Here is a 26,966-nt window from a genome sequence, read left to right as displayed (position 1 = left end):
ACGATAGGCCATTTCTAATAACAGATCACGTGATCCTATCCCTTTAAAACGAATATTCGAATAACAGTATTATCATTATCCTCTTTGAAATTATTTTTCCACGTCGATTTTCCATAAGATAGCGGATTGTTTTGGTTAGTGACGTCATTATAAACTATATGTGGTCATTTCCAGTGATATACTCCCCCCCTCCAACCCTCCCCCAAAAGGCAATATAAGGTGACTTTGTTCCTGACACGAGGCATAAATGGTACTGTAAGATGCTGAGGTAACATGGACTTTATGTTTTATTTGACATTATGCATTCAGTAATTCACAATATTTACATAACTATTATGCATGTAACATTAAGCTATATTATATTAACATCGATAAATGCGAAGCGAGGTAATACTTCATGCTGGCAACTATTGTTGTATTTAAACATGTCCATTTCTGATTACATATTTCTCGTGTTTAAGAACCTTAGGGGCGGATCAAGGGGAGGATCTGTTGGTCCGTGTATCGCCGTGCACCCCCCTCTTGTCCAGGAGTGCTTAGAAAATGAGACAAATAACATTCCAGAGGGCGTACAATTTGATTTTTTTTTTCAGTGAGCGTCCCATTTCAGGAAATCCGCTCCTGAATATAGGACGTTTTTTTGGAAGCGACATCAGTAAGCAGTATGATCTAGCTTGGGTATCATGCCTTATATATTGGTGTTACCTAAAAGAAACATTGCATTGTTTACCGAAAAAAAGACCTGTGGGGATGAGAGAATGTTCTATGTTAAGTTTGTACGCAAAAAGGATCGATCTCTATTGACTTAGAAGGCTATTGTTATTACTCATACATTACTATAGACCCCTTGCATGTGATATCAAAGCATCTCGATCGGAGACAAAACAAAAGAATTCTAAACTCCTGAGAATTGGAACCTTTTTTTTTTTTTTTGTCCCCCAGATTGAACTCCGTTCCAAAGTGCTGCAAGGGGTCTATATGAGTGTTAATCAGTAATTATTGGATATTTACACATTTACATGACGGCAAAGACCGTATAAAACGTATCTTCTAAGAGGAAGAAAATTGGGACCTTATCCCTAGCACCAGGCTCACCCTACCTTCACGTAACTAGGCAACAAAATACTTGTCCCTAGAACCAGGGTCACCCTACCTTCATGTAACTAGGCAACAAAAGACTTGTCCCTAGCTCTAGGGTCACCCTACCTTCATGGAAATCAGTCCTAATTTTCAAAACCGTACACTAAATCAAATACTAATTACTAGTAGGCTATAACAGTGAAATCGGTATAGAACATACATTTGAAGAGTACTGACTTCACTCTAAGTTTTGTAAATTTATCCAAATTTCATTTAAAACTCTAAGTGCGTATTCAGCCCCCTGTACGGGCAGCGGAACGCATTCAAAATATCCTTTTTTAGTTTTGAACTATATATCATTAGTTTTCTGTATTTGAATTCTTATATCAACAGTACACTTTACTGAAGGCGTCAGGTGTGTTGGACATTCATATAGCCGAGCTTCCCCATTCTAGATTTTTCTGTATGAGTGTCGGTTCTTAAAGTGACTGGACGAACGCGGTTGGTATATTTCAGCTGAATAGCATGCAAATTCAAAACACGGTGAATAAGTCGACTGTCAGTTTGGTGCTAGTGTTTATCGAGCAAACGCTAGGCCTATAGAAAGTGCGTAATTGGATGAGGTGTATTATTGAACTCTTGCTGTAGATTCACATTCAAGTATTTACAAATGGAAAATATTCATTTTCGATCTCTATCTGTTCGTGAGTAATTTCAGCTGATTCAAAGCTGAACAGAGATCAATAGCCTGTTTGGTGGATTTCTGAATGCTGAAGTTCTATATGAATTTGATAAGTGAATTTTGGGCGGAAGTGACCCAATACTGAGCTGAGCTAGTGCGGGCAGCAGCTCTTTTTAAACCATGAGTAATATTTTGCAATGTATATAGTAGAATTGCAAATTTTCAAAGCGATTGCCTACTAGCATCGTTAATCAAAAAAAATTCGTGAGATGAATATGGACTCACAAGGCTTACCTGACGTAGTTTATTTACATATAAATGTTGTCAAAGATGCATGTTCGTACGGTTGGTTAGATCTTTGAGGTACGCAAATGGCGACCTCGTCTCACAGAAGGTAACGAGTTTATTTAATCTTACTGCCAACTGTCAGGATCACCTTTCTTTTTAATCATCGCTATTCCAGCATTATCTCATTGTGGATAAAAACACTTTTGTCTTGAAGAAGGAAGAATATATAAGAATATCCTTGGCTTCAAATGTTTGAAATGGCGAGCAAATAGTAAACACACTTCAGTTGCAAAGAACTGTTACCTCTGAAGCCTAGAAATGAACCATCAAGCTACAAACTAGTACAATAGCTATGACTACGATAGTATGAGGGTCCATGAAGAATTTGGAGAGGCCTCCTGATTTGCTGACTGAGATTTCAGGATACTTACAAGTCGTCAGAAGCTTTGGGTAATACTTGTTCCAGAATGCGATGTTTCTAATGTGAAAATTATTTCGCATTTCAGGCTTTGCTGTGATGTTCAAATACGGATTGTTGTTTTCGTTGAACGGTGTCCATGTGCAGCCTGCTACAGGTTGTGGAGTAGGATTTCCAGTGCGCGCGAAATTCGTGAACAGGGAGATCATGATGGCGCTGACATTTTTATCATGTTCGTCGTAATGTTGGAGAACAGTGAGATTCATAAAAGGAAAACCAAACTCGTAGGGTGTGTCGTCTTTATGCGTCGCTCCTTTCCAAGATGGTAAATTGTTGCGGAGCTTGGACTGATGGCTGAAGACGAAGTGATATGCGGGCGCAACCTTAGCGTGTAGTTCCAGAATCGCATGGGCAGGGGCAGCAAAAGCAAAGTCAGTGACCAGGTCTATTAATCCTTGTCTTAACGTATGTTTGCTCTTGGTATCAGACCAAGGAGTGTACTGAAATAATACAGCGTCTTCGATGTGATCATCCAGTATTATCCTATCTTCCCAGCCAAATCTACGAATGGATTTGAAGAGACCAAGACAGCTTTTATTAAAATTTTCTAAAGAATCAGTTTTGTAAACTTCGTTCTCATTGAAGAAAAACGAGCCGTCATCACTCGTAACACCCACCATTAAAGGATAGGGATGGAACTTATTGGCTTTTCTAAGATTAGTAGGAGAGTCTTGCAAGAAAATTCCATCGACCACTGGGCGCCATGAATTTACATCCCCTTTAGTTTTATTATAAATTATCCAGGCAGGCACGTTTCGCATACAGGTAATCATATCTTTGCTTGTTTCTTTTGGGCAGTCAAATTTTTTAGCTGTTGCTCTTCCCAAGTCAGTTGCTTCCTTACGCGTGTTAACCGCAAAAGGAGCAAAGTCGCTTCCACTAAGAGCGATAGCTCTGTGGAAAAGTCCTGCACTGAGAGGTGACAGAAGTAGAAGACCAACACTGGAGCCACCCGCACTCTCACCGAATATTGTCACTCTCGACGGATCGCCTTTGAACGCTTCGATAGTGAGTTGAATCCATTTTAAAGCCTCGATCTGATCCAGCATCCCGTAATTTCCAGGTGCGGCGGAGTCACCAGTGCTAATAAAGCCAAAAGGCCCAAGGCGATATTGAATTGTCACCAGTACGACTTCCCACATGGGTAGAGCATCACCAGGGCTGACTACTGGAGATCCTGTTTCATAGCCACCTCCGTGGATGTAGACCATCACGGGATAGCGTTCATGCGATAAGGTAGTATTGGGCGCATAGACGTTTAGATACAAACAATCGTCGCTCTGTGACCAATTGACATCTTTTTTCCAAAACATTTGATTATAAGATGGATCCTGATAGCAGACTGGTTTGAACCGAGTGGCATCGTAGACTCCTTTCCAATGTTTGGGTTTTTGCGGAGGAAGAAATCTCAGCTCCCCAATTGGAGGAGCAGCGTACGGTACACCTAGAAACTTATTAACGACAGATATGTTTCCTACAGGCTGAGGAAAATACCTAGTTTGTCCCTTAAGCAGTCCATATTTTGTAGAAACGATGACTGCAGACGATTCTGACTCTCCTTGACAATGCTTCTCCAAGGTAATACAAATACAAATGAACACCAAAGAGTAGGATTTCATCACAAAATCCATCGTGTTTCCCGAACGCCTTTAAATCGTCAAAAATTGGGAAACGAACTTGCAGCCTTGAACTCTTTGTTAGGCAACCTTCTCTGGCTTTTCAATCAACGCTTCAAGCAATTGGAGTCATGGTCAATCGAGTGGGAAACGCACTGAGCTAATGATAAATCAAGAAAAATCTTGTTGCATTCGGGTCTTCAACTGACAGTGTACCTGCATCATTTGAACAAATAGCCCAACGTCAATTAAAGATATAAAATACTTCTTCTTTCATGTGCAAATCAACTGAAAATATCCGGAAGTTTATTAGCGTTATGAGGACATGATTATTGAGCTAATAGACTTTTATTCATTTAGGTTCGGTAGTGACCCTGTGGGAGACTTTAAGGTATGGTTCCACTTCTCACAACAACAAACCCTTAGGCTTCATTCAAGGCTCTTGCTATCTCAAATGCAATGAGCACCTTTTCAACAACTTGAATTTTGCTGTGAAGAAAACAAAATATAAAAGGCATTTAATGAAGTATATAAAAAACCGTGAAGAAAGTAAGAAATAAAAACTACTTGATGAAATAGGCAAGCGGCGCTTTAAATCGCATTGAAAATCCGTGAAGAAATGAATATTACAGAAGCTACACTGCATATGAAAATGTAAAGATCAAGCATTCTGCATGAAAAAAAAGATCATGTATAATATATATCCTTGCAATAAGTAACCTAACCTTGCATTTCTTTTTTATTCGATGCCAAAAATGTCGCTTTATGTTAATGTTCCCGCATCGATAAAAGAACGAATGTGTTGTTCAAATCAAAATGAAATAATGCTGGCTGGAAATTTTAAGAGAAAAACGGCATTCGTGAGTTTATTATAATTAAATATTTTGCTGGGATTGAGTTTGTCTCAAAAGAGATTTAATTTTTGTCGTGCACTATTCAATATTTTTTCCCTTCAATCTCAGCCATTTTAGGGATAAAGGTACCTTTACTTTTTCCTCCAAAAAGTGTGAATCTTTTCTCCGAGTCTTTTTTTAATTAACTTTGATTTCAGCAGTGCATTTAGTGAGTTTCCATCCAATTAGCGTGATTATAAAACCGTTCATTAACGCCTGATTTCAAATCATGACGAAGGGCCAATTAAAGAGCAGAGAGAGATTCAAGGTCATTTGACACGGCGCAAATACTTCCGAATCATGTGTGAGCTCATAAGCCTCAAAAACACATTTACCGCATCACTTGGACTACTCAAATAGAAACATGCAGAGAAATGGTTATGAAAAATTATAATTTCTTCCGCATTTTCTAGAATTTCCTCGCTACATCTTATAGATGTCATTATTCCAGATGCTTGCTTACCTATAGACAAAATCCAGTTGAATTGGAAAGAGTGGTGCTTGAGATATTGTCATTCCTTCGAAGCTTTCATGATCTCACGCACCACCTAATTGACACCTTATAATGATTATCGAGGATCGTTCTTGATTTCATCTGCTAACTTGTTTACTTTGTGGCTTTTAATGAGATAATAGACCAAATGGGTTTGGCTCTTTTCTAATGATAACAGCTGAGCAGTAACCTTTTTTGATTATAATTCGTTATTCCGAAAATATGATACCCTACCAAACGAAAACCGCCTTTGCATCTGTTTGAAATCAAAACTCCAAAATGATGGTACGCTACAGTGACTTCTTCAAGCCTTTAACTGAAAGTGTTTTTATTCTTATTCTTTTTTACATATTAATCCACGTCATACCTTGCCTAGCAATCTTATGGTGTATTCTTTTGACCTTTGATCCAAAAAGGTTATCTTTTTGTGACAACTTTTGTGTTTAGAACAAAAAAAGGTGCCTGTTGAGGTCTTCCTGACTTGCAACTCGCCCCCTTTGGATATTTGGAGCGCTTTGCTAAACAAAATATCAATCATGATCATAGTCTTGGGGATTTAGGTTCTTATATCAAGCTGTTTCCAGTATTTTGATATGCTCTGCCCAACAGGATTAGCACGGCAGTATGTCTGCTACGGTAATTAACACGGGATTTCTTTCCTATTTAATCAATCAAATGATTTCACTGAATAGTGATGAAACTAATCTACCTTCTAAATGTTAGATACGCATAAAAAAGAACAGTTCACTTGGAAGAGATTTCCACTCGCACAGCAGGAAGTGGTAAAATGTAATATTCTAGGACCGTAGTTCCAAAACAAATAAGCTTATTGTATGATAACAGGGTTTTGAAATGAATACTATCTCGGCACACACTGTCAGTTGCTTTGCTCAAAGTGTAAACAAGATTTCGTTCCGAGATCAGCTGCAGATTCAGTAGGGAAACGCATGCAAACCAAACTTTAAAATGAAAAATAAAAAATATTTTTCTTTCATTTTTTTTTTAATCGTTTTAACGATTTATTGTTTGTTTTGTGACCTTGGCTCGGCTTTACATTTCTTTTAGCTAGATGATCATTGCGTAAAAGGTTTGCCTTTTCTTATATGAGGAATATAAGGTCAATTAGAAGAATTTGCTGTGAAGGAAAAAAGATTAGGACTGAGAGGCCTTGAATGAATAAAAAGGAAGTCAGTATTATAATGTCTTTTCTACGCCAGAAAAGTCCTTGAGACGCAGCAAAGCAATTAGAAGACATTCAATACGCTCTATCTTTCATCACGGAATTTCTTTCAAGAAAAATCTTTACGTCTAGTTCATTGTTTCGGTCGAGTATGGAAATCACAAGCTCTGGTTGCCCGCGTTATTCAAAGCGAACCATTTTTCCTATTGGTGAAGAGCATATGAATCAGTATTTAGTTCTAATTTAGATTTGAAAAAACACACCCACGAAATCTTTATCAAGCCCCCGTGTCTCACACCTTGTACAATGAAACACTTAGGATGCTATTTTATTTTGACAAAAGGCGGTAAAAGCCTGGCTTCCAACCCTTGTTTTTACCGTGTTTTTCCTGACCACATTACACAATCAACATTGACCACGAAATTCATAACCGACATCAGTGGTAAAATCATTGTACGCATTATTAAGAAAGCAGACCGGACACTTGGTAGGAAAAAACAAATTGAAACGTGCAAAAGCAACAACATGAAAGAGCAAGAAAAAGCAGGTTTTGAAAACGTGAAAAAAATGATAAACAAAAAAGTGCTAAGGAAACAAGTTTTGTTTGGATGTGAATGTAGTTATTTGATTTTAGAGTGTTTTTGCTACAGTAAAGAGACCAAAGCAGCTGTTCTATATTGGTTTTATTAGATATTTTTGAACGCCTTTGAACTGCGCGAGGGTGTCTATACCCTCTGATATAAACACAGTAGCCAGCCAATTAGCGTCCGCGTTATATCTCAAATACATATTTTATAAACTTAAATCTGTACTCTACTTGGATGAATGGTTTTTAACGAACCCATCCCTTTCTGCAGAACGACCCGGTTTAAAGTAGTGTGTAATTATTTCATGGAAGTTGCGCGACCTGTAGTAACTCTTGAAGCCATTCTATAGTCTACTGAACCCCTTCCCTTCTGTCAAAACGACCTTTCAAAGTAGCGCACGTCACGAATACTATCATTATTACTGAATGCTATCATGGTTTTGGTAATGTGTGCTGTTCTGTATTTTTATTTTTTTATTTTTTACTGAAGTTACGCTACCTGTAGTAACTCACGAAGCATAATCTATAGTCTACTGAACCCCTTCCCTTCTGTGAAAACGACCTTTCAAAGTAGCGCACGTCACGAATACTATCATGGTTTTGGTTAATTTTTGTAATGTGTGCTGCTGTGTATTTTCTTTTTTTTTTTTTTTTTTACTGAAGTTGCACTACTTGTAATAACTCACGACTCATGATCTATAGTATTAACCAAACCCCTTCGCTTCTGCCAAAACGACCCTTTTAAAATTAGGGCACATGACTTGGAATACTAGCACTTTTTTGGTTTAATTATCTGTAGTGTGTAGCCAAGCGCCATTAGTTCTCGACGCTATTCTTCAAACGACCCTTGTATACTTTGTTTGGTTTGACGTATCAATTATGCTCTTTTCTTTCTACTTCCCGCTCTCATTATGAATATTGGTGGCTCTTTTTAAATCAAAAGTGAAGCGCCTTGTACTTGATGCACTATCAAAACCCCACTCGAGTGACCTTCCCTTTTTCGTATTCTCCCACTCTCTTTACAAGTATCGATATCTGAGCCTTTTAAAAATTGACCAAGGGACTGGGAACGAGCATAGAAATATTTATCTAATTAAAAAAACAAACCCCATCACATGAAAGATCACACTAAGGTTATTACTTCTGTCGAGTTTTAGACAGTTTGAACGAATACTGATCGATTAGCAGGCTTAAGACAAATCATAAAAATAAAAGAAATGTATAATTTTTGGGGACGCTGTTCTCAAACCAAATACATTTTATTTTATTTTATTTTACGACTTTTAAAAGCTTGCTACTCAGGAGGGTACTAATATTACTATGCTCTTTTTGTGACGGGCCTCAATGGGCCTCGATGCGCCTCATTTAGATTAATATTCACTCGGCCCCAGTCCCTCCACTCTGGAAAGGCTAATTAGCAACAATTGGACGAGGTTGAGCAAGCCTCGTGATTTGTTATATTGGCGAGCGAGCGATTATTTACCGACGATGGTGAAGGCAATTAATTGCTTGCGAGACACTAACAAAATGTTTTATCATTCAATTTTTTTTTTTTTTTTTTTTCCGTTTTCTTTTGTGCTTTGGCTTTTTTTTTTTTTTTTGCTATCTGTCGAACATACCTAGTCAAGCACTGCTGACAAATACAACGTTACTGCACATGAGACAGGCTATCATTTGCAGCAAAACGGAGTATTATTTGTAAGCAGTTATTTGTAGTCTCGGCCAATCAAAACGATTGAAAAATAATTTGGATGATAAATCATTTGATTACAACTCTTGTTAAGCGGAAATGTTCCCTGCAATTATTGGCATATTCATATTGGCGTTTCCTAACTCCTCAAGTGCCGCTTGTTCTTTCAAGAGTGGGTCAGATGGTAGATAAAACTCCACGTTTTACAATACTTTGAACAACCTTACTTTTTTCTCTCTGCTGCTATAAATTTTGAGTGCATTTTTTTGTTAATTTACATTCGGTTTCCGTTGTCAAGCATTGTTAATTTATCATCGTCGTATTGACTATTCTTCATGGAAATCAAGTTGCTAGTCTATGGCTATTTTCCTCTTTCAAAATAACTTAATTTATAAGAGGTACACACACGAAGGCCATTGGTGCGTTTTGATAAGTAGTATGTTGTGAGTGCTTTAGCACCACTTGTTCTGTGTGCACTGTACTCCAATTACCATGGAGTTTTAATAAGAGTGGTATGTGATATGTTATAGCACCACTTGTTCTGTGTGCACTACTTTACGTACCAAGGAGTCTTATTAAGAGTAGTATGTGATATGTTATAGCACCACTTGTTCTGTGTGCACTACTTTACGTACCAAGGAGTCTTATTAAGAGTAGTATGTGTTGTGCTGAAGCACCACTTGTTCTGTGTGCACTACTTTACGTACCAAGGAGTCTTATTAAGAGTAGTATGTGATATGTTATAGCACCACTTGTTCTGTGTGCACTACTTTACGTACCAAGGAGTCTTATTAAGAGTAGTATGTGTTGTGCTGAAGCACCACTTGTTCTGTGTGCACTACTTTACGTACCAAGGAGTCTTATTAAGAGTAGTATGTGTTGTGCTGAAGCACCACTTGTTCTGTGTGCACTACTTTACGTACCAAGGAGTCTTATTAAGAGTAGTATGTGTTGTGCTGAAGCACCACTTGTTCTGTGTGCACTGTACGTTGCATGCAATGTTGCACCGTGTGTCAGCACCTTTACATGCAACAAATCTGAAGTTGAATCGCGCTCTACTCTTGCAACATTGCGCGCAACAAATTTCATCATATGAACATGGCTGCAACATTGCGTGCAACATTTTGAAATTTCCAGTCAATCAGCTTGCACTAAATCTATATTTACTGACCAAATATCTTAACGTAGCAGGCTGACACAAGCGATGTTGCGTGATTTTGTTGCAATGTGTGTCACCCCAATTCAAATATTTGTTGCTTGCGATGTTGCGTACAATGTTGCACCGTGTGTAAGCACTTTTAGTTTTCTTTTGCTTAAATTGTGCTATGTTGAGCACTAACTAGTTCATACTTTTTTTTTGATAACGTCAATGCACTCTAAAATAGTAAAAACATGTTACTACTCTAGATATTTAATCAAATTCCTTTTTATTTTTATGAAATTTAACACATCATCACAACACTTCTTACAATTTGGTAAAACAAGTAACGAATTCTTCGTTTGCAATAGACGTCATAGCCGCCATGTTGGAAGAATTTGACATAAGATTTTTCAATGAATTCTTTTGGTATATCTTCCAACATGGCGGACATCTCTTTCGTTATTGTACTCTCTTGGGATTGATTGCAAACCAAGAATAGATTTTCGTTACTTTCTTAATAATCTCTCTTCTGGTACAAGATGAATAAGAGTCAACAGTGTAAATCATAAGAATTTATTTTACTGTCATTCTACTCTAACCGCTCCACTTTTTTAAATCTTATTTTTTATTTAATATACTCTTATTGTTAATATACTCTTATTTTTTCTTTCTCTGTCATCATCTCCTTGAATCGCTTTTATAGACTTTTAATACATGTAACTTAGAGTAGAACGACAGTAAGTGGAATATAGAAGCTAAAATGTGGCTTGGATCATAATATCATTCTTCTTTTTCGCGATGAATAAAATTTAGAAGTACAGTAAATTATGAGAACGTCTAGCAAAATAATTGAATTTCATTATTTACTGACTAAAAATCAATACAAAGCATTTCAAATATTGCATAATAATGTTGCCAACTTTAACTTATTTTAGATTTTTTTTCCTTTCTTTTTCCTGTGAGTAAAGTTTTCAGCAAATCATGACAACTTCTAGAAATATAATCATCAAAATAAGTCTTGGGTAAAATCAGTGAAAAACTGTCTCGTTATTGTATAAAAAAACTTTACTAGCTTCAAGTTTTTTTCTTCTTCTTTTCTTCCCATTATGAATAAACCTAAACAGTAAATTTGTAAGGACATCTTGCAACATAACAACTAAATTAAACCCTTCAAAGTCACTTAAAGTGAGTAAAAGCATAGTTAATCGAGGGGAATAGTTATGAAATCTATTGTTATATGTCTTTGTTCACTTTTTTCAAGTGTGACAGTGCACAATCCTTTGTTTTACCATTGTTTTACCATTGTTGGCAATAGCTGAGTGAACAGACAAAAATCTATCTTGTGGCTGTTAGTTCAAAATACTTAAAGATTTATAAGAGATATCTAAATATTCCTTGCAACAATCCCATAGACAAAGTTTATGTTTACTTATTTTGCAATTTCGAATAAATCAAACATTGTGCACAGTCAAGACCGGTTCAACATCAAAAGCGAACAAAGACATATAACAATAGGTTTCATAACCATTCCCCTCTATTAACTATGGTAAAAGTCAGTAGAAAGCTTCAAGGGCCAATCTAAAGGGGTTCCATACAAACCGTGAGTGCCAACTGCTTAATATTGACGGTTCGGATCCCCCCCCCTCTCTCTCTCTCTCTCCCCCCGCCAAAATCCTGGATACACCTCCATAAGCTTTCTCATTTCTGGAGCAAATGTATCATTATACTAAAATTTCATATACTCAACTACCAAAAAAACTAGAGAAATTGGTTTATATAGAACATATCTTGTAAGAATAACATCTACTTTTATTTTATAGATAGCTACCACAAACAGTGCTTGGGCTACGTGGTAATACTTTCAAATTTTCAGATCATAATATACCTAATACAATCACTCTTTTCATTCCCAGTCCAAGGAAGGCATGTAGCCAAAAATTACCCATAAAAAGGGTTCAACCTCTTGAAAGCCAGATGTAAGTGAAAAGTAAACATAGCTGGTGATGATATTCAGGCTGTACTTTGTAATCCCTTGGTCTAAGAAACAATGTATACTACAAAAATGCCCCAGGATTGGCTCTGGGATCTTTGAGATGTCTAAACTTGAAAGCCAGATATACTCCAACAAACTGCAAGCAAATAAAGAACAATAAATGTTATGAGTATGTCTGTATATCTTTTAGTTTGATCAATGTAAATCTCATTCAGGAATCCATAAAAAATATTAGGAAAAAGGTGGATGGAAAATCTCAAGTTTCTTAACTCGACTGTATTTTCAAGCCCCAGAGTAAATAGTCCCCGTAATTTCACAGTCTTTATTGTTTCCTCTTTATTCATTATAATAGGACCATAACAAACATTATTTTCTGGCTTGAAATTTATGAAAATCAGTGTCACATTATATCTAACGTTGAAAAGGGGGAGAGGATTGCATGGCTCTACCTGCACCCCTTACATTGTAGATCTGTCACTCAAAAAAAAAATTACTTTCTCCTAATAAAACTATAAATCACAAAAAGCTAATAAACAATTTACACCCGCAGCCAGACTGGTCTGTGAGTCAATAGCCCATGAGGCCAAAGGCAGAAAGGGCTATTGACTAGTAGACCATGAGGGGGAGAGGTCTAATAATTGTTGTAGTGGTATTAACCTACTTATCAATCAGAAGATATAACTAGCTAAAAACTAGTGTGAGCTGCATTGGTGTTTCTAATGAAACAGTAGTGATAAAAGGGTAAATTATACACCATGAAAAGATGAAAAAACTTACTGACGTTTTGGATGCTAGTCCTTTGTCAGAGTAAAAGATGAAGAACAAATGTACGTCCGAAACATCAGTAAGTTTTTTCATCTTTTCATTGTGTATAATTTACCCTTTTATCATTATTTAACAATCAAATAAATTGATACAAAATATCACAAAATTAGATTGAAATAAAGTGTATTTTTTGTTGCTTTGGTTTTCAAACCTGATATATTTTGCTACTAGTTGGTGTAGGGATTTATATTACATCATCGTCTTAGGAAAAGATTTCTATACTACAGTACTTACCAATGTAAAACTAAAAAAAGTCCAACTCCACCAACAGATTTTTTTAACTGATCAAGACCTTTAGACCTTATGAACCCCAAGCAAGTCTTGCAGTCTGGTGATGATGTTGAGTTTTTACAACCGCTTATCTTATGGAAAAAAATAGAAATAAATCATTATTAATATTAATAGTATATCTTTTACAGGGACCATGAAGCAGCGTTCTTTGATTTTATTGCTACTCTTAAACAAACCTCTGGGCTACATCACAGATCACTACCTGAAATGAATTCTGTGCAGATCAAAGTCAAGGTACAGCTAGTTCAAAGCTTGAACTGGAAATTAGCAATTTATGTTTTCTGGCAGGAGGAAAACCAGAGAACTAAAAAAAAAACTTTTGAATCAAGAGAGAAACCTAACAAACTCCATGCACTTGCAAAGCTGAGTCGATGAATCAAACCTGAGACCCCAGAGATGTGAGGCAAGTGCACTACTTGCTGCCTTATGGGCCTCAAATTGTTTTCTAATTTTTATATTTTATTCAAATTGATTTTTAGAAGTTTTTATGGCAGATTAAACATTGTGTTAAAGTGTTCTATGCTACATAGCTCTTGCAAGCTAGGAAGGAGAGATGGTTGGAAAAGTTTGTTGCAAGTTTGTGATCAGATATACAAACTAACTAGCTATAGGAAATATAGTTGCAGGATCGAATTTTAGAAACTACATAGGCTATTTATAAAATTCTAAATCTAACCAGCCTGTTACAGCAAAAAACGGGCCATCAGCTGTGGACCTTTCAAGTGGTGTCATCTAAAAATAGACCTCCTCGGCTCAGGCGTAATGTTTTCTCATTTCAGACCATGTGTCATTCCCTAGGGTATAACTTCTTTATTTAACGGTTATGCATGAGAAGACCAATGAGTATAATGAATACAACTCAAACAAAAACTCAATCAAAGGGATTAAAGACACATGGTCTGAAATGGGAAAACATTACTCCTGAGCCAAAGAGGCCTATATGAAAGAGCAAGTCTATGATATTTACATCATTGCATGGAGGATGTCCAAAAGGTCCAGTTGTCTGAGTCTTGTTTTCAAAGCCACAGCACTGACCATTACGTTGAATTTCTGACTTGGTTGTCATGCTTAGGTGACTCCAGCCATCTTCCAATATTTTGCATTCTTGTGATTTACTTATGGACAATGCCCCAATGGATATTGAGAACAAGATTATAAAGATTATGACAAGTATAATCATATACTGGAATGATGTTAAGGCATGGAAATAAGGAAACAGTTGTCCCTAAAAGTTCTCCAAACAAATGTGTCTGACGTCACAGATAAAGTCCCGTATGTAACAACCGGAAGTGGCTGTTCCTAGGCAGACTAGTCTAATATATAACAAGATCGAGCTGCTTTGACGTCACATGCAAGATGTATACTACTACTACTCTTGTCATAATTTTGACAAGATTTTCAAACTGGAATTGAAAATTTTAGTGTAAAAATATCAAATGTTACGATTATAGGATACAAAAAATAGAATTATTTGGTGGTGCCGACATGTTCCAAATAATCCTGCCAGTGCCAAGAGCAGAATAAAGACACCACAAGTTATAACTCCACCAATGATGGACCAGCTGGTAAAGATTGCAACAACCTTTGTGTAAAGTGGAACAGTAATGAGAACAAGCCCAACAACCTGGAAAAAAGATAAGAACAAAAAGCTGTGTGAAAATTCATATTATTTTGTAAGAATCTGCTGCTTTATGATACAACCTGGGTTCCAGAGGGATTTTTTCGTGAGAATCTTATTATATATCGCGCAAACAACTTAAATGTTTTAACTTAATGAGGCGATCCGATTGGTCTCTCCTGCTTGTGTACAGTTTTAGTCCAGACCTACATCATGAGTGGTTAACTTTGTCCAAACCATTTTTTTTTCATATTTCTCTTCCCTCAACATTTTGTATTAAAATTTTACTATAGAGGGGCTCTTCTGCTCAAGCTAATGTTCTAACAAGGTTTTCCTTATTGAAAGTTGGTCTCAATCTCTCTTCATTTTCCATGGACCCAAAAGATGTGAGGATCTCTAACACTAAGGGCGAATTTTCATTTTTTTAAATATACATGTACCTTTTTGGCCTTGGCATAAAGTTTTCCTATTTCAGACCATGTTTCATTTATTGGGAATAAGATTCTTTGTTTGAATCATATCTAATGCAAGTCTCCTCATGCACAACCATTAAACAAAGAAATGATACTCTAGGCATGGACAGATACAGGAGGGTTGGATTTTCACCCCCATTTTTCCAAGTTTGTTAATTAATATTAGTTTTTATGACTCTTAGTGTCAATATACAGGCTTTAGATGATTACTATTTCGACTCTGATGGGGAATTAAAAAGCTCAAAGAAATTTTTGTCAGAGTATTTACCCCTGTTCATAAAATCCTGTATCCACCCCTGCTAGGGAATATGTAGTATGGAATGGATAATACAACCAATCTATTAAAAAGTTCTATAAAAATAATTTCATGAGTGTAATTCATAATCATGGCACCAACCAAGAAAAAAAACATAGTACCAAGAAAAGGCAGAAAAAAATCAGTGGAATATGAGACTATAGCATAAGATTATAAGCTAGAATATCAATTCCAAAATGAAAAAAACATACCAGCTTATCAAACTTTAATTCAATGTTTAAGCCTATTCACCTCTGCTAAAAATAAATTATCTATAAAGCTAAATCTTTTGTTATGAGGGCCAATCAGCCCATATTATTATTGTATTAGTTGTTTAGTTGTTAATTAGAACTGAGTAGAACATATGAGAACATTCTGTAACCTTCCACTTGAGTTATGTTAAAAAAAACGTCTAGAACCCTCTAGATGCTTCAATGCTTAATAATTGTAATTCAGTACATTTACAAAGAACATTCTGGAATGATGTAATAATTATATTTAGAAATATTGTAATATCTATATTTAGAAATAAGTTAGGAAAGCAACATAATTGTAAATATTCATGAAATAGTAAATAGTCTAAATAACATTGACGAAGACACTGTTTATTTGCTCATGTTCTCTTTCTTATATTTTAATATATTATCTCAATAATTAAAATTATTAGATTTTTGCTTCACGCTGTAATTAATTCCCCCAAAAATAAGTTACAGTTTATGTAGCATATGGCTTTGAAATATTTATGCTTTGCGTGGAGGGTGCAATGCCCCTGCATTTTGATTAGTTGAATAGCAATATCAGTCTTGAGCTGCGATTTGTTCAAAAAAATATTGCCTTTTTCCCAGTGGTAGCAGCTGCAGAAATAAATAAAGAGGGGTTGGGGGCTGAAAGTAATCAAACAAACAAAACACAAACAGGGAATTTGAAACTACACTGAAAAGTAATTGGGGCCGAGCACTCTAAAACAACATTTTTTTACGGTTTTTGCTTTTGCTGTTGACTAACAGCCAAGACAAATACACATGTGTAAATGCTATACCTGAAAATGGACACGTGTTGGAAGTAAGTAAAGTAAAGTAAATATTGAGCACTTTTGTAAGGGCCCTGTTACATTTGTTTATGTATGAACATACTGTGAGCTGAGGTTATTTCGCTAGGTGTATATAATCAGCGCATCAATGATTTCAAAGGAGCCACGTAGAAATGAATAAATAATAAGGTTATATTGTTTTGATTGTGTGTGTATTAATAAGCTTATACAGAGAATTATAAGCTTATAGAGAACTCTTGCACGGTGCGTGTTAAACATTAAAGCTAACATGTATCAAATAGATTCACAAGGAAGCAATCGAGCATTACGAAATGCTGTACGAAAATACAAGCTATTGCAGATTCAATAGGAAAATTATATATCAGCTTAGCTTAATATTCAAGCTTAAAAAAATCAAAAAGTTGGAGCTGTAAGCTAATACAATTCCTTACCAAATACATGACATTGAGGGCTACTAGAGCTTGTTTATAGCAGTTAAATGCCAATCGAGACGGTGGATTAGCCATTTTCCTCTACGTTTAGTAGCCTTGTAAAGTATCGCTAAAATTGGGACTGGTTTAGTCACATTTTATCGTCTTTTGAAGGACGCAATATTATGCGTACACCCATTCATGTCTCTGCAAATAAATTACAACATAGTTCCTTCGACTGGAATGACATCACGATCTACATAACAACCAATCAGAAATTGTGTTAGAAATAAAAAGTTTTAACGAATCCATAACAGCGATAGAAACCTCCAATAAAATGCGCTTTTACTTCCTAATATTTTTGCTAGAACCAATCAAAAGTATCCTACTACTTCATAGAAGCTAACCAATCAAAAATCGTTTTTTTTGTCTCTAAAGTAACCAATAACATTAATGTTTATATCGAACCAGCTAACATGAATATCGAACGAAATGATCCAATCATAGTTTGTGTACTATTTTATGGCTGATAAGCCAATCACAACCGCGTTTACTTTCTCTCTAATAAACACAAAACCACTACTTCGCTTCAGAATCAGTAAAGAGTAGGTTTTTGATCCGCTGATTCTGCGAGAATCACTCATAAGAGGAAAACAGTCTCAACCGAGACTCGTAGCTTTGTCTCATCCGAATCCATAAGCAAGGTAAGAAGGGTTAGTTTCATTTATTTGGTACATTTTCAAGCGCTTGAAGTCCACATGAGCGACTGCATCTCCAGAAATCACATTTCGCCAAGCGAGTTCCGGTTGAAGAGTGAGTTTGGCTTATAATTGGCTGGCGAGTCTTCGCTGATTCAAAATCCTCAGTCTTTGTCCCGTTTTATTGTGCAAGGTTACAAGTGGGCCAGAACAACGTTAGAGAGTCGTGTTAAGGAATTTCGGTAGGTTAGAAATATTTTTTACTTTTCAGCGCGAGACGGTGACTTGTGTCTGTGATGAAGACGCGCGTGAGCGACCTGATGTTAGAGGAATTTTTCTGTTCTTTGTTTCGCTCTACTTGTCGCTCCACGTTTACTTTCGCTTACTTGGATCCGTAGATCGATAGTGTTTCGATATCTGAACGTTTTTATACGCGTTATATATCCGAAGCCGTTGTATTGAACGAAATATAATGGTTTGTTCCAAGTGTGGATCAGACTATAACGTTATTCTAAGTCACGCGTTAGAGTCAAATAAAAACACGATTCTGAAACAAAAAAAATTTTTCAGGGGACTCTCTTTACTCTTTCCAGTTCATCCCGAAGCTCTTGATATAAATAGACTATTCTCTAGAAATTTCCTTATTCTTGCTTGTTTTCCCAACAGGGTTTAATATTTTCGAATTGAATACTTAAACATTTCACAAAGGACCCAGTTATGTTGTGCTAAATAAATGATTGTTGAAGTGTGATTTGTAAATTGGGCATTTCATGGCATTCCCCTACTGTTTGCCCAAACATTAAAATCATCCAACTCTCCGCAAAAGTGGGTCATTTGATTCCAGATCAAGAATTTTTTTTGTGTGTCGACTTATTCATTCATCCTAGACAAGTACAAAAAATGTGATAAACAATAGTACTTTAATATGAATTTGCGGACCTGACTTTCGTTGCCTAGGTCATATCTAGGATTTGTTCTAGGGTTGTTATCCTAGGTAAATGCAAGATTTACAACAAAGCACTTGCACTGCACACAGCCTTTTAGCAACACGTGATTTTTTAATTATAATTCAATGTTTGACTAATTAGAGGATTGTAGCTGTCATTTAGAGAGTTTGATTGCAGTTCAGGGGATTTGGATAAACCCTAGCTCCTATCTTCGGCCTTGGAGTAACCACTTCAAAATAAATATACAAATGTTATCTATACTTAATATATATATATATATACATTTCTTTATATCTTGTATGTGTGGATGTTACTATATACCTGAATGTTCCTGTACCAGTAAGGTTGACCTTTCGGCAGGGGCATTTGCATACCATAATCATCATCATATAAGCTCACTTACTTTTTGAGAGGGTAGTCCATGTTAAGATGGAGGAACATAACTCATTAAGCCTGACTCCAGAGTGAAGTAGCCAAGAAAAGTGGGGAGTCGTCTAATTAATATATAATATCTCCTCTTATTGTTGTTCGCTGTCTTTATCACTTGACTTAGTCAGATTGAGAGTGTTATGCAAAACATTTCATTGTACGTCTTAATGACGTCATACCCGTAACAGTAACACTAAAAACTATTTATTTTAATCCGTCTGGTCAACCCTGATATCCTTGCCAAGTTTGATGAATATCTGAATTGTAATTTAGAAACTACCCCAAACATGCTGATTTTGAGGTCATTTATGCCCTACATGAGTTGTCATCATTTTGGTTTTAAAAACCAGCATGGGCCTATCACTAATAAATGACTAGTAGCTAAGCAAATCAGAATGGTGGCATTTGTGATAGAACATTAGCAAGTTAAGACTAGAGTGCATAAGGGTATCAGAGAGGGTGTAATAGAAATTCTACTTTGTAAATGGATTTAAACAATTGCCTAAACATTTGTATTGATCTTCGCCTCAATTACCTTCATCTCAATTACTCCATTCGAACCCTTCAAATTTTATCCATATCCCCTGAGACAACCTACTTTGGGCCAAGCAAAGTCAGAGTATCCCTACTTTAGGGTGTTACTGTTCAGTAAGTTGTGCAGAGGGATGGAAACTGGAGAACCCAGAAAATAACCCTCAGACCTTGTTGGATAGTTAGAACTTTATCTCTTGTAAAATTTAAACTTTTTAAAGTTTAAAAGTGTTACGATTTCCCCTTATTGGCTCTTAACTTAATGGGTAGTTTGTATATTTTAGGTTATATAAATGTTAAACTCTGCTCCATGGGATTAAGTTAGTTAGTGCATGAACATAATCGAAGCCTTTTTTGCATGTGTTAATTGAAACCCTTTGGTATCCTGGAGAGCGACATGGATACTGCAGCTGAAACAGTTAAGTCTATTATAAGTCTACAATTAACCCTTAAGATTATAATTATTTTGGACGGTACATGTTCTAGAAACTTTTGGAATAAGATAACAATTACACTAGAATAATCGATAACGATTAGACCTGAAGCAAGAACAGTCTACAAGTCAATAGCTCATTCAGCCGAACTAAACCTAATACTCAGTCAAATAGAGGGATAAGTAAAATGATATTGAAACTAGTTTGAAAATGCAAGTTAGCGTTCATTGTTAGGTAGCCAACATTCTCGTTTATGGGAGGCGCAGTTGGCATTGTGCTCATCTTTCACCAATGCGATCTGGGTTCAATTTCCATCGGGATTTGCTTCCTATGTGAATGGAATTGTTTAACACATCAAATTTTATTCTAATAAAAGTAAACTTTAATAAATATACGTACCATCAAGGTTAAGTCGTGCAAGCCTTGCTGAACAAGGGGGAACTTGAAATTGGAGTATTAGGCAAAGCATGCACAACCTTATAAGATCTAAAGATGTTACGGAATTCATTTAGCTTTGGCCTCAAGTTTTATATCAAGAAGATACATGAATGTCAATACCATTCAAACAAAAAAATTATATTCTCTAGAAAATGGTGCATGGTCAGAAATGTAAAAAAACTTTATGCCCAAGTGAAAGAAGTCTACTGAAACTAAGTACCTTATCTTCAAGATTTGTATATGTGTTTATATATGTGTTTTGTCATTTTTTTTCCAGTGTAAACCTGGCTGAAGCAGCCTGCACACTGTCTGCTACTAGGATGTCATCTACGCCAGTCGCTGAAAACTGGTGTTACACTCAGATAAAAGTCATTAAATTTTCATATATGTGGACAATAAATAATTTTAGCTTTTGCCGAGAAGAAATGGGAGAGACATTAAAAAGTTCGACGTTCTCTGCTGGAGCTAATGATAAAATGAAATGGTTAGTTTTTTGATGTTATCATTTCTTTCCTTTTTAGTTTTTTTTCTAATCTTATTTGTTATTTCCTTCCTCTTATTTTCTATTCATCTCTTTTCCCTTTTCTTCACTTCTGTTCCTTTTTCTTTTCCCTTCCCATCTTTTCTTTTCCCTTCCCATCTTTTCTTTGTCTTCCCTTTTTTTCATTTTTCTCGTGCAATATTTATCTTGTCATTAATATTATATCCTTCCATCCTTTTCTCTTTCCTTTCCTTCCCATATTTCCCATATCTTTACCTTATCTTATCTTCTTTTCTCATCCCTTCGTTTTCAACTTTTATCTCCCAATTTACTTTCTTCCCATAATTTTTTTGGTGCAAATAAACTCTGTTGCTAACATTATTTTCTTTCATCTCTTTTGTTCTTCTTTTCACTCCTTTACATTCCTTATTCTGCTTCGATCGACAGGTGTTTACGTGTTAATCCCAGAGGTCTTGACGAAGAAAGCAAGGATTATCTTTCCCTGTACCTTCTACTTTTATTATGCAATAAAAGTGAAGTCAGAGCAAAGTTTAAATTCTCTATTCTGAATGCCAATAGAGAGGAAACAAAAGCAATGGGTATGTAACATAAAACATTACTGTAAAACATTCTAACCACATCAATAAAATTAAGTATTCATTAATAAGTCTCAACCAATCAGCGAATCAAGAATATCCTCACCCCTTTAATACTAGAACCCGTGTATAGAAACAGATCCAGGGACCAATCCAGGATGTTCTTAAAATCCAGCGATTGTTTTTATGCATAGTTTTTTGACGTATTTCCAAACAATAGATTTTTTCCAAACTTGGCAGACAAAATTATGACACTCTATTTACCTTGAATCTAAAGTTTCATAGAAATTGGTTGATTTTTAAGCAAACAGGAGTGCATTATTGTGAACAACCGGTATTTGAAAATTGACCCGACCACAAACGCGACTCACAAATAAAATTTGGAATACACCGTTAACACTAATTGATTGAGCTTCTACATGTGCTAAATTTATTAAAAAATATCCGAGCCAGATATTCAATAGTACCTTTCAAGATTTCGTTGGGAACTGTAAAAGGAAATATTATGTTGGAGTCACCTTAAGGACTTGTGGTGCACGTCTCTCCTTTAAAGAGTTTTTCTCCCTTGCAAACCACAACACACTAAATCCCAGTTCATTGTGTGAGTTAACCACACCCTGATTTAGTTTAGCTGTAAGGTTGTTTCAGGGTTTGAATAAGTGTTTGGTTTGGACTGATAATAGTGTGTGTTATGAACTTTTCAGAGAGCCAAAGAGCGTACAGATTTGTCCAAGGAAAGGACTGGGGATTCAAGAAGTTCATCAGAAGAGATTTTCTAATGGATGAAGCTAATGGATTGTTACCAAATGATACTTTAACCCTATTTTGTGAGGTATGAATCTGGAGAACTAATGTTACTGGGACCTAGAATATTATTTAATTTATGATAATGTATTAAATTATATGACGCAAATATCGATATCAAAATTTTCAAATACGCATTGCAATAAGTCTAAAAATTAGATTAAGTAGAAAAGTATGAATAATTGAGAAGGGGAAGGGGTCTCGACTACACTTGCAATCTTAGTCTTATGCATGCTAATCTTCTTTCGATTCTATCATCAGCTTCTACTTTTTAGGGTGCCAAATAAAAAGTTTTACATGGACGTTAGTTCGATGCACATGCTCAGATGTGCAATGAAGCGTTTTTGCCGCCTCTGATCGGACTAGTGTGGACGCGAAACATTTTATCCGTTTTCATGTGTGGACGGAAAACTTTTTTTTCGGTTTCGGTGTGAAAGTTGCGGATTCAAATTTATCCGGCATAGTGTGGACGGGGCCTTAGTCATTGATATAATAGACCTTCGAGATCAAAAGTTCTGACTAGCAAACATGATGCATTGTGGTCTAGCTTCGCCACAAACATCTTTTGTTCAACATGCGTAATATGGTGCTTTTTGCACTCAAGCTAGACCATAATGCATCATGTTTATTTGATTCAGAAAAGATGTATGGTCTTTACGACACACATTTATTCCCAACAGGTTAGCGTAGAAGGAGATTCCGTAAACGTGTCTGGTTCATCACATTCTTCAGCGTTAAAAGTCCCAGATTGCAAGCTGTCATCTGACATGGAGAAACTGTTGACTAATGGGTCATTCAGTGACACAGTCTTAGTAGTCGATGGACGGGAGTTCTATGCACACAAAGCCATCCTAGCAGCAAGATCACCGGTTTTTAATGCCATGTTTGAACACGAAATGAAAGAAAGCCGTAAGGGAAGAGTCGAAATATCCGACATTGATCCCGATGTGTTCAACGAGATGTTAAAATTCGTATACACTGGAAATACGCCGCAGATACAAGGGATGGCGGAAGATTTGCTTGCTGCTGCTGATAAAGTAAGTTGAATGTTTAGCCGTTGATTGATAGAGCTAGTAATGATGCTGGTGCTGGCGATGACGAGGATAACAAGAGAGCCCAAAACATGTCTACGCACGTAAGACACCGAGCCCTGGAATCGAACCTGGGTTGCAGTGGTGAGAGGCGGCGCATTAGCAGCGCACACCACCCGTGCTACCCTTCAAATAATCCTCTTATTGTGTGATGATGATTTAATGCAGAGGATTATGATGATGAAGATGGTGATGAAGATGGTGATGATGATGAAGATGGTGATGAAGATGGTGATGATGATGAATATGGTGATGAAGATGGTGATGATGATGAAGATGGTGATGAAGATGATGATGATGATAATGATGATGGTGATGGTGATGATGATGAATATGGTGATGAAGATGGTGATGATGATGATGATGAAGATGGTGATGAAGATGGTGATGATAATGAAGATGGTGATGAAGATGGTGATGATGATGAATATGGTGATGATGATGAAGATGGTGATGAAGATGATGATGATGATGAATATGATGATGAAGATGATGATGATGATGAAGATGGTGATGAAGAAGATGATGATGATAATGAAGATGATGATGGTGATGATGATGATAAAGATTGTGATGATGGTGATGAAGATGGTGATCATGATGTTAACGATGATGATGAAGATGGTGATGAAGATGGTGATGGTGATGATGAAGATAGTGTTGAAAATGATGAAGATAGTGATGAAGATGATGATGGTGAAGATGGTGATGGTAATGATGATGATAGTGATGAAGATAGTGATGAAGATGATTATGGTGATGATGATGAAGATGTCGGCGATGATGAAGATGGTGATGATAATGAAGATGACGGCGATGATGATGGTGATGAAGATGATGACGAGGAGAAGGATAAAGAGAAGGAGGAGGAGGATGTTGATGCTGATGACAAAGATGGTGTTGTCGACGACAGGGCTTACTGTAAAGTAATAGCCAGACATCTGACAATGTCTAGTCAGAACTGGGACTTGTCTGGTCAAATGTTTGCCTTTCCGGTCATTTTGATCAGTAAAGTTTAGTCACAAATCAGGTATGGCCAAGCTAATACTAATTTAGCCTTTGATCATGACCGGCGACTCATTGGCCGTTAATTTAACTTTTGTGAACATGTCGATGGTAATGTTGATTGCACGCGTGATTTTTTACACTGCCTTTGATCCTTAACAAATGCCACGACCCTCGATCACCTCTCCCTGCGATTATATTTAGATTCATTCATTTTCTCTTGCAGTATGACCTCGAACGGCTGAAAGTAATGTGCGAAGAGGCATTATGTAATAATCTAACAGTGGATAATGTATGTGATGTACTCATCTTAGCTGATATGCATAGCGCAAAGCAACTGAAAGGACAATCCCTTGACTTTATCAATAGGTAGGAACCTCGTCACCTTATTTCTCTTCTTGTCTTAGTTCATCCTCATTACTGCGATTTTCACAAACATGCGAACTCTGTGTCTCCGAGTTGCACGCTGAAATTTGTTTTTTCAGCGTCGGCAGCTCGCAGACGCAGAGTTCACATGTGCATGAAAATCGCATAATTTTCCTTCAGTTATTCCAGTCCTACTGGATATCCTGAGTATTCTACGGGGTTCCTGTCCCTTGGTGCTTACACCCATTTTTGTAATTACGCGACCAAGATGTTCGGGTTTATGGCTTCCATCAGTCAAAAACATACTGCACATATCCATGTTTTAAATAACAAAGTTAGTATATAGTTATAACATAGTTTGAAGTTCAGTTCCTTTGCGACCAAGGACTGTTGTGGACCTGCTCGGACCGTTACAAGTTTGATTGACGGAAGCCAAAACCCCAGACGTCTCGAATTATAGCTAGTTGGGTCCCATAACAATGAAAATGGATTTCTAACTGCTGGTTGCATTTGACGCCATTTCCTGTCTCGTGCGGAATAATCATCCGCAGAACCACAATTTTTTTTGTTTTTTTTTTTGTTTTTTTGTTTTTTTGTTTTTGTTTTTGTTTTTTTTGTTTTGTTTTTTTTTTTGTTTTTTTGTTATCCTCGATATAACTGTTTACTTCGCGTCACCTGTCAGCGAATACTATCTTTTCAATTCTATCTTGCTGGCAGCCATGGTTGTCAGTGTTTGACCACCATTTGGAGTATATAATGAGATTCAAAGATTTTTGCTCAGCTGATTGAAACCCAGTATAAATGCCGTAACTTACACTAAATACTTTTTTTTGTTTAATCTATTTTGTCCAGTCATGCTGCAGAAGTCATGGAATCTACTGGTTGGAAAACTCTGCTGTGCGACCAGGCTCATCTAATCGCTGAAATATTCAAGTCATTTTTAGCTTCTACTCAGACCCCTTGCATAGGCCCTCCTCGTAAAAGACAAAAGACTGCATAAAAAAACCAATATAGTTTTCAAAATTTTTCTAACGAAAGTTTAACTTGTATCATAGTCCATGTAAATAGTAGATATCGTTCTTATTGGTGTAAACGTCCGTGCCGTAACGGTCTTGGGATAACGACGACAAATGATGGTTTTTTGCGACAATCATATTTATACTCTGTCTTCTGTATATATCTGAGTCCTAGACAGTAACGTACGAATGGATAGTCGATTCAAGGAACCAAGATAAAGCAAAGGATTTCATGTGTCTTCTATTTACGGCAGTTGGATCCAAAGCGACCATATATCGACATTCACTATATGTATTGGCATACATAACAGATGGATTTCATAAAGGCGAGTCTGTTGTCTGTATTCACCAAATTGAAGGAAAAATAAACTTCGACTCGAAAAGGTTGAATCATCAAAACTAAGATCGAATGGTGTTCTGGGTAAACAGTTAATGAGGCTAATATTATGCAGTTTTGCAGCTCTCGAACTTTGAAGTCACTGAACAAAGCATTTTGTCACTCTTATTTTCAAAATCATTTATATGTGAACAGTGTAGTAGTGTGGTTGCAGTAGTTTTGTATGTGGTCTTCTCTGTTCAAACATTTGAAATATCAATATGCTAATGCGGAGATGACGTAAATTCCGGGCGTAAATTCAAATTCGTGTGATTAAAGTGTTCTGAAGTGAAAAAACCTAAAAGTGTACAGAGCCATATATTTCAGTTATAAGGATGATTTGCAAATAACCAAAAACAGCAGTAATTTCCTCAGCAGCATTTTTGTAAAATAAAGTAGTCTTGAATTTACGTCATCTCATTATCTCGTCATCTCTTATTTTCGATCCTTTTGTTCTCTTTTGTTTTTCGACTTGCTATTTTCTTGTTGATTTGTTTTCTCCCTACACCACTATATAAACCCCTCCATCATTCTCTTTCTCTCATTGACTCCGACGAAGGACTAACGTCCGAAACGTCAGTCTATTATCTTTCGTATTTACGGTGATAAAATTATCTACTACAACACGTTTGTTTCAACTAAAAAACACCGACGCAGTCCAAACTAGTCCC

At 36.4% G+C, this 26,966-nt stretch overlaps 3 protein-coding genes across 3 annotated transcripts; 1 reads left to right on the top strand and 2 right to left on the bottom strand.

Moving 5' to 3' along the window:
• Window positions 1-565: 565 nt before the first annotated feature.
• Window positions 566-5,214, bottom strand: LOC116297482 (neuroligin-4, Y-linked-like). The gene is made up of 2 exons (XM_031705705.2): window positions 5,128-5,214; window positions 566-4,633 (listed from the first exon to the last, which is right to left on the bottom strand). The coding sequence occupies exon 2, from the start codon at window positions 4,157-4,159 to the stop codon at window positions 2,363-2,365; it is 1,797 nt and encodes a 598-aa protein (XP_031561565.2). The 5' UTR covers window positions 4,160-4,633; window positions 5,128-5,214; the 3' UTR covers window positions 566-2,362.
• Window positions 5,215-12,030: 6,816 nt separating this feature from the next.
• On the bottom strand, window positions 12,031-17,326 carry LOC116297495 (tetraspanin-31). The gene is given in 6 exon segments (XM_031705725.2): window positions 12,031-12,256; window positions 13,180-13,199; window positions 13,202-13,307; window positions 14,204-14,419; window positions 14,693-14,860; window positions 17,105-17,326. Coding segments are annotated over 6 exon segments (660 nt in total). The 5' UTR covers window positions 17,180-17,326; the 3' UTR covers window positions 12,031-12,181.
• Window positions 17,327-17,631: 305 nt separating this feature from the next.
• LOC116297497 (speckle-type POZ protein B) lies at window positions 17,632-26,322 on the top strand. The gene is made up of 7 exons (XM_031705730.2): window positions 17,632-17,787; window positions 20,838-21,044; window positions 21,489-21,640; window positions 22,342-22,469; window positions 23,122-23,478; window positions 24,764-24,906; window positions 25,756-26,322. The coding sequence occupies exons 2-7, from the start codon at window positions 20,881-20,883 to the stop codon at window positions 25,901-25,903; spliced, it is 1,092 nt and encodes a 363-aa protein (XP_031561590.1). The 5' UTR covers window positions 17,632-17,787; window positions 20,838-20,880; the 3' UTR covers window positions 25,904-26,322.
• Window positions 26,323-26,966: the final 644 nt, after the last annotated feature.

Source organism: Actinia tenebrosa, unplaced genomic scaffold, assembly GCF_029948245.1.
Source record: "Actinia tenebrosa isolate PJP-AT-01 unplaced genomic scaffold, QUT_ActTen_1.0 PGA_scaffold11__36_contigs__length_13525064, whole genome shotgun sequence".
NCBI classification, from domain to species: Eukaryota; Metazoa; Cnidaria; class Anthozoa; order Actiniaria; family Actiniidae; genus Actinia; species Actinia tenebrosa.
Note: the sequence above shows the minus strand (reverse complement) of the source record. Positions and strands in the feature narration are given on the sequence as shown.

Bases quoted from the DNA above. Each gene is read 5' to 3' on its own strand.
- LOC116297497 (XM_031705730.2), top strand. From the start codon at position 20,881: ATGTCATCTACGCCAGTCGCTGAAAACTGGTGTTACACTCAGATAAAA. The intron at 22,470-23,121 runs GTATGAATCTGG...TATTCCCAACAG, and splicing joins CTTTAACCCTATTTTGTGAG to GTTAGCGTAGAAGGAGATTC. The intron at 24,907-25,755 runs GTAGGAACCTCG...TATTTTGTCCAG, and splicing joins TCCCTTGACTTTATCAATAG to TCATGCTGCAGAAGTCATGG.
- LOC116297482 (XM_031705705.2), bottom strand. From the start codon at position 4,159: ATGGATTTTGTGATGAAATCCTACTCTTTGGTGTTCATTTGTATTTGT.